At 38.8% G+C, this 14,585-nt stretch overlaps 1 protein-coding gene across 5 annotated transcripts in view; it reads right to left on the reverse strand.

The window, feature by feature from the left end:
* The window catches only part of PRKG1 (protein kinase cGMP-dependent 1), a 1,023,509-nt gene that overhangs the window by 553,943 nt on the left and 454,981 nt on the right, over window positions 1-14,585 (reverse strand). For all 5 annotated transcript variants that reach the window (XM_075935047.1, XM_075935048.1, XM_075935046.1 and 2 more), the window contains one exon: window positions 5,778-5,891. In XM_075935047.1, coding sequence (XP_075791162.1) covers window positions 5,778-5,891 — 114 coding nt within the window. The remainder of the gene's footprint in view (window positions 1-5,777; window positions 5,892-14,585) is intronic.

Consider the following 14,585-nt stretch of genomic DNA (forward strand, 5'->3'; position numbering starts at 1 on the left):
CACCTAATGATATTGTGGTTTTGGAGTGACCTGATAGGTTTAACTGTCACCATTTGAAGAAGTTTCTCTGTAGATGACGCAATAATAATAAGGACTATGTAGGTGATTTGCTGTCAGTCTGTGAAGAATGTTGCTCTGTGCAGAGGGTTAAAGTGATGTACAAAAGTAGAGATGTCAGTAATTAGCCCACACAGCATATTTGCTGGAATTAGAGACCAGAGAGGTTTTCTCTTTATTTGAGCACACTACTAGGATCAGATGACTAGATTTGATGTGAAATATCATTATTTCAGGAAACAAGGGGAAAAGGCAAATACTGTTGAATTTCAGTCCTTTTTACAGTCTGCATCTTCTGGTTTGGGATTTTGGCCTTCAAAGAGGAGCTTTGAAACAGGATACAAGAATGGGAGTCAAATTCATTTTTTCAAGAAAAATGGCTCTTGCACAAGAGGGTGTTTTTACTCAAAAAGGAGCCGTTTACACTGCCCGTTTTTGTGCAAAAGCCTCTTGCACAAAAATGGCTGCTCATTACTTATGCAAATGAAGCATGGCAATATTCCATGCCGCACTTCATTTGCATATGCTTTTCCGCAAGAAGGCTACAGTATAGATGTAGTCTGTATGTGGCAACTTGTCCCGATGCCACCTCAATTAAAAAAAAAAACAAATATAATGAAAACTGGTTATACAACAGCTGGTTTGAAACCAGGTGCTCTGAACTGTTGGAAGCCAAGATTAGGAAGCTTTCAAAGATACAGTGATTTTTAGAGACCAAATATCTCCCATGAGGAAAACAAATGTATTCCTCAAATTAGAAATTTTCACAGAGAAAGTGGTCAAAGATTCTCACCTAGGAATAGTGCAGTGCAGATGTATGGTGCTAATATGACAACTAAGAACAAAGTCCTTATGACACAGATCCCAAACATTGTATCATGTCTCATAGCTTCCCTGTGACCACCAGGCTTGTGCTTCTAAAAAGTGTTTAAAAATTATGCTAATTGTGAGTTTCAGTAAAGGTCATCCAATGAATCTTGGACTGTATAAATTCCTCTTCAATAATGTGAGTTTCCTGACACTGCAACTCCTGTAATGGTAATATGAGGTGGCACTTATTAAATGAAGTACCAGTTTGACTCTGAACTCAAAGTACGCATACAGGTATCTCTGAATGATCAGCTATGACCCATCTCAAAAGCCTTCCGTAATTTATCCGGTGTGCCATGCTTAGCTTATCTTGATTACATTTTTTGGCATCGAACATGCTGAGCTCTTCTCTCAGGACAGTATATAAATGATTTGTTCATGCATGACAGGGTAGAAACATTCATCAGAGAATGTGGAAACTGGTAATACTGAGCACAAGGAAGAAAGGGAGTCATTTTTTCTTACTTCAGACTTCACGGGAGAACTGAATAACCAGTCAGGAATGACCAGGAACTCTCATCAGCATCCCAGGAAACTTCAAACCCTTAGGATTCTTTTGCCAGGGAATCACACTTTCATTCAATATGATATTTACTTAGCAGGTGTTTCTAGTGGTGCGATGCTTGTCAGTCTTATGCTATTTAATATTTTATTAATGAATGGAAGAAAACAAAATTATTAATGATAAATGTTGCAGATGGCACAAAGATTGGAGAAAGTAGTAAATAATAAAAAGGACAGGTCAAATACAGAAATATAGAGCTTTCCGGGTTTCTCTGTAATATGCAAGCAAACAATGTGTGTATTTTAAATGGTTAAATAAAGTCATACAACTAAGAACAAAATGTAGGTTTGCAGGATGGGGAGAGGGAGAAACTCTACCATAGGAAACAGTGGTTCTGAAGAGACTCATGGTGGATAATAAATTGAACTTGAGCTCCCAGTGCAAGTTCAGAATCTTGAGAAAGGAGATTTTATTACCTCTGCATTTGGCACTGGTGTGACCACTAATTGAATTTGACCACAATTCAAGGATGATGTTGAAAGAAGAGCCACAAGAATGATTAAAGGAATAGAAATTATGCATTATAGGGAGCAGAGCAGCTTGAATCTATCTAAGGTGAGCTGCTTGAACCTAAGCAAAGAAGGTTAAGGGATGGCTTGATCAGATGTTTACAAGAAATACAAATTTGAGCATAGGGGGTCCTTCATTCCACCCCACAAAGATATAACCAGAAACAGTGGCTGGAAATTGAAGTTTGACAAACTCCAACAAGAAGTAAAATTTTAACAATGAGATTAGCTAGCCGTTGGCAACTTACCAATCACTGTGATAAACATTTCCAGGAAAGGAGAACCTATGTGGGGTTTTGTGTGTGCGCTCACGCTATTGTCTAAACAGGAATTAATTCAGTGAAGTCCTTTGGCCTACAGGCTAGATGATCATAGTAGTGTCATCTGGCTTTATAATTTTAGGGTAGGCCATTGCAAGACAAAATGACAAACCGTCTGTAAGATCACCGTGCAATTCTCTATCTAGATAGGCAGTCAGCAGAATTGGGTTGTTGCTGAAGGAACTCCCAGATTTAGGTTTCAGAGCTCTGATCAATTTCATCATAATTCCTTTCTCTCACAAGTCAGTTTTCTCTTAAATGAAAGTGATGAAAAAAATTACATATACCAGCTGATTATAAGAGACTTACATCTGTTTATTTCCCTATTTTAACCAACCAGGGAACATCTTTCATTTATCAAATTCATGTGAGTGGATTTAAAACACTGTACATCTTATTAAAATTTACTTTTAGAAACATTAAGTAAATATTTAGGATCTCCAAATTTCATCTGCTCATGGCTAAGCTTGAAGACCTGAACAGGAGGAGAAAACATTCTTAGATCATAAAGGGGATCTGAAATGTGCACCCTTTTGAATGGGGACATCCTGGTTTAGTGTTATTTAATACAAAATATTTTTCTTTTAACTTTTTTCATGGAAGACAAACTATGTCCTCTTGGCAAATTTTATAATCACCATCAGTAAAATCAGATGTATGTTGACTTTCACCACAGTTATTGAGTCAATCTACTTCCACAATTAAGGAATGTTCACCTTATTCTTCAAGGTACCTGTTTCAGCTAAATCACTGCCCTCACACCTACCATTCTAAATAGCACTTGACTTTCTGGAGCTTTAACAAGTACATTTGCTTGTTCTTTAGATTGACCCCTCCCCTCCCTCCTTCTCCCCCCCCCCCTCCACACACACAAAGGTTTTAATAAGATTGTCAAGAGCTATTTTGATAATTTATGGCTATTAGTCTATAATGTCTCCTAAAATGGTCTATCCGCCTCAAAATCCTGTACATATACACATGGATCTAGCCCAAATGGCTCCAAAAAAGTTAAATGGTGACCTCACCTGTCACTAAACCTGAAAGGCTATGGAGTTGATTACAGTCATGACTGCCACTCACTTACTAGAACAGTAATGAGAGACAGAAATTGCATTAAAGTCACTTGTTAGCATTCTAAATGAGATTACATTCACAAAGCTACCTACAGAAGGTGGTGCATAATTACTACTATTTTAATTTGCCAGTGAGAAAGCAACATAGTACTTCATAATGCTGCTGTTTACTTTCTTAAGGAAAAGGTCTTTCAGGATGACAATAGTACGGACCTTACTAGTGCCCCTAATTTAATAAGCAAAGAAAGATGTAGCTAAAACTAGGTACCAATCAACGGTTTAGAAGAAGGCTAATGAGAAAGGACAGAGTGAGAAATATAATAAAACTAGCAATACAGTTACTGTTTTCTTGTTTGTTCAGTTGCTGACTATAAATGAACAGCATACAAAAGTAAACATTAATAATAAACAAACAACTTATTTTCTATTTTAGAAATTCATTGTCTCCTTCTCATTCCTGTTTTCTTGCGGTTTCATATTACAGATATTACTTTGGCTGCATTCTCTGTAAGTAAAGAGTTTTGGTTTTCCCAGGATATTTAACTACATTTACTTGCAGTTATTTATGCCATAATTCTATTTTTTTAAGCTGGGCATTTTTCCTTCCTCACAGAGTCTGACAGGTCTCATTGGTTTTTATATTACTATTTTCTTCTTCCATATTCTTCCAATTACCTATCTACCATCACTGCCTTAAGATAGTCTTTAAAAAAAACCACATTTTTGTTATCTCTTACACAAACCTTGTGAGTCCATATTTCACAGGTCAGCACCATCCTCTTATTTTCAAGACCAGAAAGGGCTAACAATGTATTTTAGCATTCCCAGCTCTGAATGTGTGAACACAAGCCGGAATGACCTCCTGTAATCTCATTTTATGTGATTTTTTTAAAAAATCCCTCATATATGAGGTAAAAAGTTTCCATCACCTCTCATAACTTATTTTTGCACTGCACAGGTTCTTAATGTTTTTCACCTACCCCCATATCAAAGCTCCTTTCAGCTCAGTGGTGGGCAATCTGTGGCCAGAGGGCCACATGCAGTCCATCAGGTTATCATGTGTGGCCCACATGACATTTTGTTTACTGTTGCCCATGTGCAGGGTTTCCAGATTCTGCTAGTTTCCATCCATGTCAATTTTTTCGAACCACTATTATTAAAGTGACATTCATGTAAAGCAAGGGCACGTGAAGTGAGGTGAGTGCTGATTACACACAACACTGATGTGAGAACCGTGTACTTCCTCTGCATCTAAAGTGCTTCTGTGGTTCATTTGGCATGCCCTTCCAATTCTAGGCACACAAGCTTAGTTAGTTTATCTCATGAGACCATCTTGGTCACTAAAATCTTGCAGCCACTAAGATGAAGGAGGATCATGTGACCCACTTACTAACCTCGGCTGCCCATCACTGTTTAATTCCACATTGCTGTATGCTACTTGAGAATGTGTCTTGTGTGCAGTAGGTTTTGAATGCAATGGGACAATAAGGAGACATTAAAGCCCATGGTTACCTTAGAGAGAAAACTTCCCACATTTTCCAGACCTGATGTCGTGTGGTATGAAGATCTCATTCTTTGCCCTCCTAACCAGACTCTTCACTATCAACACTTTGACCCTTGCAGCTCCACTTAGAAGGCAGCAAGACACTGAATCTGCCACAGTCTGCTTTCCTGCATGAGCTAGCATAAGTAGCAACACAAATCTGGGATGTTCTGAACTAAAAAAAGAGTCAGATCTGAAGGTCCTGCACAAGTAAAATATTTTCTTCCTTTCTTCTTCAAATTCACAATGCACAGAATGAGTATAAAAAATAATGCATAAAACAAGCAGCACCATCAGGGGGCTCAGCCACAAGGAAACGACATCACTGTCAGTGAAGTTCCTTGTCTGAGTTTCCTTGTAGAAATAGAAAGTGAAACAAAGGGTGATAAAGTGGATGATGTGAAAACAGATAGAAGCTATTACTTTCCACCAGCCACTCCTACATACATTCTTTGATCACAACTGGGTCACAGATGTTCTTTTTGTTTAATATGTGTAAATATTCTTTCATGAGTTTAAAGAATTTGAGTGACAGAAAATATATTGCAAATCCAACACAACTTAAGAATGTAGAAACTTGTCTTTCCTTTTTTATGAAATCCTTCCAGCAAAGAAAACAAACTGTCTTGCAATGCAAAGGATGAAGCATGTTCTATGGTACAACATCCATGCTAAAATAGCCAAAAACCAATTTTGAGAAAGATGACAATTAATAAAGCTGAGATATTTTAATAGTGCTTTTCAAAATTGCCATAGCAGTCAGATAACTGACCTACTCAAGACCAAGCATTAATAGATGTGCAAATCTTTTGAAGCTTTTAAATTCTAACATGGTCTTACTTTTGACGGTTGCTGTCCGGGTGCAGTTGTAAAGGATAGCTAGCTCCCCAAATACTTTGCCAGGTCCCATGGTGCACAGCTTCACACCTTCTTTTGTTACTTCAACCTTTCCATCTGTGGGGGAAAAAAATACCATTTAAAGTTACAAGCATCTTTCTCAGCTCAGTTCTTAAAGTGTGTTTTAGGTATAATGTAAATAAGAGCAACAGAACTCTTTGATTTTATGACAAATTCTAAAGTATGTTACAGAAAGGGAACTATATCATAATCCTTGGAAATAATTATTTTATAAATAAAGATTACAAAGAGGCATTGATTATTGAAGTTTCTTAATGGAGACAAAAGCTTAATGGCACACTGGAACAACATATAGCATATTTTATGGAAGACACTTCCAAATGATATTCTTTCAGATGTTTTGTATTAAAAAATAAGGTGATTCAGTTTTATCACACTTGGAAAACACTGAATAATTTTGTTCCCCCCTTTTATTTTAAACAGAAAAACTAATCCTTGTAAACATTCATCCATGAATAAGGCAGCTATTATCAAAAAGAAAATTACGTTGACTCATGGCCATTATATAGTTCACATCTTAGAGTAGCTTTTCTTTTTCTGAGCACCTTATCTTACTCGGGCAAGTCTGCTTTATCTGCTCACCAAGACTACACGTATAGCAGGACTATAAGGGGTATTTAATAGCAAGGGCTGCAGGAAAAGAAAGGAGGTCAATACCAATTTACAGGCTTCAAACAACTTCAGAGAAAAGACTGCCAGAGGAGGAAAATAGAAAGAAAACAGCCTCACCACCTACTATATGCATACTACTTCAGAAATAGTGTTGAAGTATGATTCATCAGGGACAACAAGAAAAGTAAGTATAATACCAATATAGGGGAATGCAAGGTTATTGTGCCCAATGTTTCCATTTATAGTGAGACAAAGGATCACAAGAAATGAAAACAGTATACTATTGAATAATAAAGAAAAAGAAGACCCACACTAACCAAAAACAAAACAAAAATGAAACAGTCATATCCATGCACACATGTCTACTTTAACTATTGATCTCTTTCTGGAATAGAGTTCTATAAATGTAGCTTTCCTACAGTTCTATAGACAAGAAAACCTTTTTATAGAATGTCTACTGGCAATAATTAGTGAAATTTAATATGCATTATGAAAATTCTGGTGCAAGTGGCATGAATGCAGAAAATATCAATTCACTATAGTCACCACACAATATAATTAACATTAAAAAGTTACCTACCTGTAACTGTTCTTCCACAAGAGAGGTGCAGACATGTACTCTACTTAGGTGCATACATGCCTAGCACCACTGCCAAGCAGCACAACTAAAAGTGGCACTCATCCTCAAGATTCATAGCTCTCTCCCTCCTCTCCTCCCCCTCCCCCCCGGCCATGGAAGGGCAGTTCCACCCTGACTTCTTCAGTTTCTTTGCACCAGAGTACTAGTTCTAGGACTGCCAACTTTCTGAGTGCAGAAAGCAGAACACCTTTGCCCCCTATGTCCTGCCCCTCTCTGATACTACACTACTATGCCACCATTCACTGTGACCCCACCGCCTGCTCATTCCATCCTCCCTCCTTCTGTTGCTCACTCTCCCTCACCCTTGCTCATTCACTCATTTGTGTCATGCTGGGTAGAGGACTGGAGTGTGGAGGAGTTAGGGCTCTGGCTAGGGGTGAAGGCTCTGGGTTGGAACCAAAAATGAGGAGTTTGGGAGGAGATTCCAAGCTGGGACAGGCACATAGGGTATAGGAAGGGTACAGGCTCTGGGCTGGGGTTGAGAGGTATGGGCTTTAGTCTGGGACTGTAGGGTTCAGAGTGTGGGAGAGGGCGCAGGCTCTGGGAGGGAGTTTGGATTCAGGGAGGGGAGACTCCAGGCTGGGGCAAGCTGTTGGGATACTCGGCACAGGCTCCAGGCAGCTCCTGGAAGCAGATAGCATTTCCCTCTTACTCCTAGGTGGAAGCACAGCCAGCCAACCAACTACTCTAATGCTATATTAACACTACATTTTATATTTTACTAATTTTACATAATTACTATATATATGAAAAATTTCCCTGGAAGACAAAGTGTTAGGTGAAAAACACTAACCACAGGTGGCGAGAAAGAAACGAGAGAATGACAGTGGTGCTGTCCTTACAGAGAAACTCCTAGGCAACTCCAGCACGTGGGGTGGACTGGCACATAAATCGAACACAGGAATGCATCTATTTGAAGTAGAAGGCAGCAATGTGTTCTTTACAGAATATTTACAGAATCCCAAGATAGCCCTATAAAATACATTTCAGAAGCAGCAGAATGATAATTCCAATATTATGCATATTACTCTATTCTACCAACATATCACATTATGATAAAAAGTATAGAACTCATATAAATATATAGAAAGGAAATGGGATATTAACAAATAATTCAATAGTAAACTTCAACCAAATATTTGCATCATAGAATAAAAATGTGTGTGGAGGGGTTGCTGTTTAATTGGGATGGATAGTATCAACTGAATGAGGTTTATAGTGAGCAATGAAAGGGGAATCTGTTCTTTTTCAGACATAATGTTTGGGTGATTTTTAAAGCTGTACAATTTTTGTACAAAAAAATGCACATTTTGGATGTCAAGTGTGTTAGGTTCCAATGGCATGTAATTTCAACCCTATGTTTTTCAACAAAGGTTTTTATGTGAGAATAAATGCTTTTTTTATTTCTCTTATTTCAAATAATTTCTGTATTACACAGACATTTTCCTAAGCCATGAATGCAGTAATGTTCTCAGCTCATGCCTAATTTAAATCATGAGAGTAATCTCATAGACACCAATGGACCTACTCACTTATTTAAGTATCTTATCAAATTCTTTTGTTTGTTTGATATTTAGAATTCATGTTTGATTGTTCTCAAATAGTAACAGAAAACAAATGAGATATAGTCAGCAGAGCACTTCTGCCAATTTTGATTTTACATGAATTTTTCACTTACATTAAATCATTGGTCTCCATTGTACAACTCATGAGTCAAATGGCCATCTCAAACAAGTATATATTCACACTCCTATGTGCACAGATTTGTGCACTAATCACACTCACTCCTTGAATATCAACTTCTGGTTCACATTAAGAATGTTAAGAAGTGAGTAATTAACTAAGCATGTAGTTGATACCATTACTACATGATTAGTCAATAAGGGAAAGCGCTCCAGATCCAGGAGCTACCGTGTTGCAGCTCTGCAGTTTAAATGTAGCAGGAGCTGGGCGTGGAGACAGCCCAGCTCCTACTACATTTAAACTGCAGAGCTGCAACGGGAGTAGGTCCCAGACCCAGTGTGAGCCAGGACTGAGTTGGGCTTGCTCAGTCCTGGCTTGCACCAAGTCCAGCAGCCCCCATGGACAGGGGCTTCTCTGCGGGATGCAGAGCAGGACCACTGCAAGCAGAGGCTGCATCACCGCAACTTCTCCTGCCCCGCCCCAACTGTGCTGGGGGAATGGGCTTTTAAGCTTGCTCACCCCAGCACCAGCTCCTGCTCCCCTACTCTTGTTGCCTCTTATACAGAGGCAGCTAGGGGAGGAGAAAGCTAGTAGTCAACTTGACTAGTCGCTTACATGCCTAGTTTACATTTGAATACAATAGAGACTGTGTTTAATGAAAACCCAACATACCCTTTGAAAAAAAAAATCAAGAAAAACTGTGCATAAATACACCTATACTTGAAGTGTTTGAGTGTAGGATAGGCTCGTGTAGCTTTTTCTGTGTCTATCACTTGTGCATGAATATTGGCTGCTTGCATATGTGTTTTTATGTGTATAAAATCTTAAACTAGAAATCTGCTAATGCATAATGATAAGATACATGCAGGCAATAGTGCTATAGTTCTGGCTTGCCATGCACTAACATATGTAGACAAGCTCAAAGAAAAATTCAGCTTCCTATCTGAGAAAATGTATAGAAAAATATCACTTGAAAAATTATAGTTTGGGTACAGTTTATTAATCATGGTTTTTACATGTTGTGTGTAGATTATCTTACAAGGAAGATACCAGCATTGAGTGTACATAAGAACATAAGAACAGCCATACTGGGACAGACCAAAGATCCATCTAGCCCAGAATCCTGCCTTTCAACAGTGGCCAGTGCCGGGTGCCCCAAAGGGAATGAACAGAACAGGTAATCATCAAGTGATCCATCCCCTGTCACTCATTCTGAGCATCTGGTACAGAGACACCACCATTCCTGCCCAGACTGACTAATAGCCATTGATGCACTTACCCTCTACAAATTTTTCTAGCTCTTTTTTGAACCCTGTTATAGTCTTTTACTTCACCACATCCTCTGGAAAGACGTTCCATAGGCTGACTGTGCATTTCATGTGTGTATAGTAAACATATTAAAAGATGAATTCTGTTACAGGTATATTTTGTTATAAGAGTCATTTAAATTATAAAAACAAAACAAAACAATTGTTACATATCATTGTTTCTTGACAAAAGAAATTATGTAAAGGTGCAGCAGTCCCAAGGGTTGGCTTGGATTTTAATGAGCTACTGACAGACTCCTGAAAGCAGCTGCTCTCTATATGGAAGTACAAGGAAAAAAAGAGAAAAAAGTAATAAATAACGGCATGGTGCCAGATTATGTATCTATGATTATGCAGAATGAAGGAAAATAAAGATCCAAACCAAGGCCAAGATAGAAAAGCTTACACATGCTGTTCACATTCACCACATATTTTATTTATAGGAAAGCAATGTATTGACAAAAATAGACCTTCCTTGGGATAACTCCTTCATATATTATATAGTAAATACCACAGAGAGCATTATCAACATCAAATCCACACTTTATTTGTCTCAGTCTCTGAGAACAAATTACTATCTGTCTTCCCTTTAGATTACAAAAACAGTTACATCTAATTTCATTTAAGGCAGCTATCAAGCACAGAAGCCAGCCTGCCACTGCAGAGAAGAGTGGTTGAAGAGCTGAGCTTTAGAAGATTAAAATCAATCTGCCCCAAAGAGAAAAAAAACATCTTTTATGTCCCTTTTGTAAACAAGAAGCTTAATACTGGTAGAACTACTCTGGAAAGACTCATACTTCCATCAAAACAGCTGCCTCAATCCCACCTGTGTAAATATTTGTGGGTAGTAGAATAAACGTGCAACACTGAGACCAAATCTTCCAGCACAAAAGAAACCTCAATCTACAATCAACAGTGGTCTCAAGCAATATCCATGATGCCAGCATACAACACAGTTACAGCCACATAGGAGGGCTCCATAGAATTCTCTTGGGTAGCTACTCTACTTTTCTATACTTCCAGTTACAGTGGAACAGTGTAACATGAGGTGCACAATTTTGCAGTTCCTAACATGACAGCAGGAAATGAATGGTTTGTCAATGCTGTAAATGTGAAAGGGGCAAATAAAAGTCTAAAGATACTGTGTTATTCAAACCAGATATTAATATTTGCCACTGATTCTTCTCTGTGATGCACCCACAGCCAAATACCCAGGAAACAATGTATTCATCAACATACATAATGGAGAGCAATGAGAGGAAATCTTAGAATGTAGAGTAGAATACATCAGAATGCATGAAAGACCAAGAGTGAAGCAAGTCTCAGGCTTACTGAAATGAGTGGGAGTTTTGCCGCTGTCTTCAAATTGGGCAACATTTCGTTCCTGGTATTCTATGCTTTAGGCACACAGCTCTGGGGCATTTTCATTTAATAACTACATTAAAATATTTTCCCAAGATGTATTTTACTCTAGTGTGTTGGAATGGTTTAAGTCAAGTACCCACCTAATCAATTAACACATGTAACATTCCCATGCTTCTCCAAAACAAATTTAGAATATTGAATAGGGAAGTTGAGGAATTCCCATTGTTGGAGATTTTTAAGAACAAGTTAGACTAGGGATGTAATAGAACGAACATTTAAATAGTTAACACATAACTAGGACCTTATCAGTTACCATAACAGTTACACACAGGCTCCCAGCCCTGTTCCTCAGAAACCTGCTGCCGCCCTTCGCTGCTGGCTCTGAAATAGAGGCAGCCAGCTCCCCTGGGAGTGGGATTGCAGATGGGAGCCAATATGCACCAGAAGTGGGCTTAAAAGCTGGCTTCTGGCACACACTGGCTCCTAGGGAGCCGGCTGCCATCCTGCCCCGTAGGCTCCCCAGGAGTGGTGCTGGCAGCCAGGAGTTGGCTCCCAATGTGCATTGGCTGCTGGCTCTGTTCCCAGGGAGCCAGCTGTTCTAAGGGCTCTTCGATATAAACCTTATACTGCAAAGCCCACAGTATGTGACTGCTGAGATTTTCAGCCATTACAAAGTTACCTAATTACCATTTTTTAGCATCCTTTGGTTAGACAAACACCTGTCAGGGATATTCGTGTCTGGTCCAGTCATGAGTACAGGATCTAAGCACCACTGAATCTAATCTATACACAGAGTTGCTCATAATTAGCACACCTAACTCAGTCTGAGTAATGTCTTTCATTTTAGTCTCAAAATTACTTGCACTCCACAAAGATTTGGTGTCTACTCAGAAAATTTTCAACAGAAATAAAGCATCATGAAATTAAGATTATATAAAATAAACAGTCATGCTAATGAAATAAGTTCCACATCATTTTAAGTTTCCTTCATGAATGAAATACTTGCACACATATGGATGTTGTGAGGTAGAGAGTTATGCCAACTGCCAGAGTAACACTTCTGAAGATAAAATTAATGTAAAAGGGAGGTCAGCATTTGGGTGCATATCTAGATGCTGAAGCTGCTACCCTGCTTCCGGAGAACTCTGGCAATGCATTGAGATAAAGTGGATTGACCTCGATCTATTGCCATCTCTTCACTATTAATATTAATCCTCAGTAACCTCCCACTGTTCCTCCTCATGGACTCCATGGGAAAATATTTATCTATTTTCAGATGTACTGGCACAAGAAGAATCCACCTTTTCAAAGTTAGCAGCAACAGTAGTCACCAACTCCCTCCACATTTTCTCCCTAAACTTTGTTGATCGTGAAAAGTGCTTGACAAAAGGGTCTTGGTTGGGTTTGGAATGTTGGACCTAGATTTTTGGGTATCAACTCCCACAGATCTAGTGACAGAATTGTCTGATTTGAGAGAAGTCAGTGCTTAAGAACCTATTTAAGTAGTTCTCAAGCTTGGCCCTCAGCAACCCACTACAATACTTGTCTAGTAGCATCTGGAGACTGATTTTGTGAATGTAGGACCCATTCTACTGAGGCTTCTCCTGAACCTTTTCATTTTGTCAGGAATGCCACTGGTTCAGAACATAATTCCAATTTTTCTCGGGGGATTGTGTTCACTTACATAGCAATATATTAAACAAACATGGCGCTTAACGCCAACAGTGCATACAACCTGTTCCTAGAGTGTAGTGAAGGATCAACAAGACAACAGAGTATAGGTGGACAGGGATCAACAGAGAGATATACCAGTGCTCAGATAGCACAACAAAAAGAGATTTGTAGGGTTTGTTCCATTTATAATAGGACAATAATACATGTTGGCTGTGTCTACATTGGCACCCCTTTCCGGAAAAGGGATGCTAATGTAGACTTTGGAATAGCAAAATCCGCGGGGAATTTAAATATCCCCCGCGGCATTTGCATTTACATGGCTGCCGCTTTTTTCCAGCTTGGGGATAAGCCAGAGAAAAGCGCCAGTCTAGACGTGATTTTCCGGAAAATTCTCCGGAAAATAAGCCCTTTTCTGGAGGATCTCTTATTCCTACTTTGAAAGTAGGAATAAGAGATCCTCCAGAAAAGGGCTTATTTTCCGGAGAATCACGTCTAGACTGGCACTTTTCTCCGGCTTATCCCCAAGCCGGAAAAAAGCGTCAGCCATGTAAATGCAAATGCTGCGGGGGATATTTAAATTCCCCACAGATTTTGCTATTCCGATGTGTCTAATCTGCATCCCTTTTCCGGAAAAGGGGTGCAGTGTAGACACAGCCGTCCTGTTTAGAATTTCATATGCTGGAAAAATGTACTTCATTCCCAAGCTGTGTTGCTAAAAAATCTGAAATGTCAAATATATATAAGACAAAAAACCAAATTCATCTACAAAAGGAAAAGGTGCCAAACAGGTATAAATAAGAGAATTAATTTGATCCACTTATTCTTTTTTTCTGGTTGACAGATAGTCAGCGCACACTTCCACTGAGAAAAAGATATTCTGAATACATGGGGTGGATCCAGCCAATCAGGAAATTGGAAGAAATACCATACAATTCTGTGACTAAATAATGAAGCCAACCAATCCAGCCTGAAATTTGAAAATCTGAAGTGTAATTTGCACTCACGTATGGGTAATGCAGAATAATGAACAAAGCAAGTGACATTTTAATTGATGCACAAAGGGTGAAGAATGCTGCATTTTTCCAGAAATATACTTGAAAATGGGTTGAATTTCAAACTGATCTTATTTTACTTACCCCTAGTTATTCCCAAAACTGTGCCTTATCTATCAATCTTAGGGGTTTGTACTGCCACATATAACTGCAGTTTCTCGGCCTTTTCACATAAGATAAATTGGCAATAGCAAAGCCCTTTCATGGAGTCTCTGGTTCTTCTGTTTTTCCAGGTGATGGAAAGCTTTGCTTTAGTTAGGTTTTTATGTATTTTATTGAGTGGGGGGAGAGGTAGAGAGATGATAGACAGCATTTGACATTGTGAAAGTCATTCTGGTTCTGGTCTAAAGTTTATCAAATAGGAGGGTTCTGCAATGCTTCCTGAAGTGGTCAGATT

Source organism: Pelodiscus sinensis, chromosome 8 (assembly GCF_049634645.1).
Source record: "Pelodiscus sinensis isolate JC-2024 chromosome 8, ASM4963464v1, whole genome shotgun sequence".
In the NCBI taxonomy this organism is placed as follows: Eukaryota; Metazoa; Chordata; order Testudines; family Trionychidae; genus Pelodiscus; species Pelodiscus sinensis.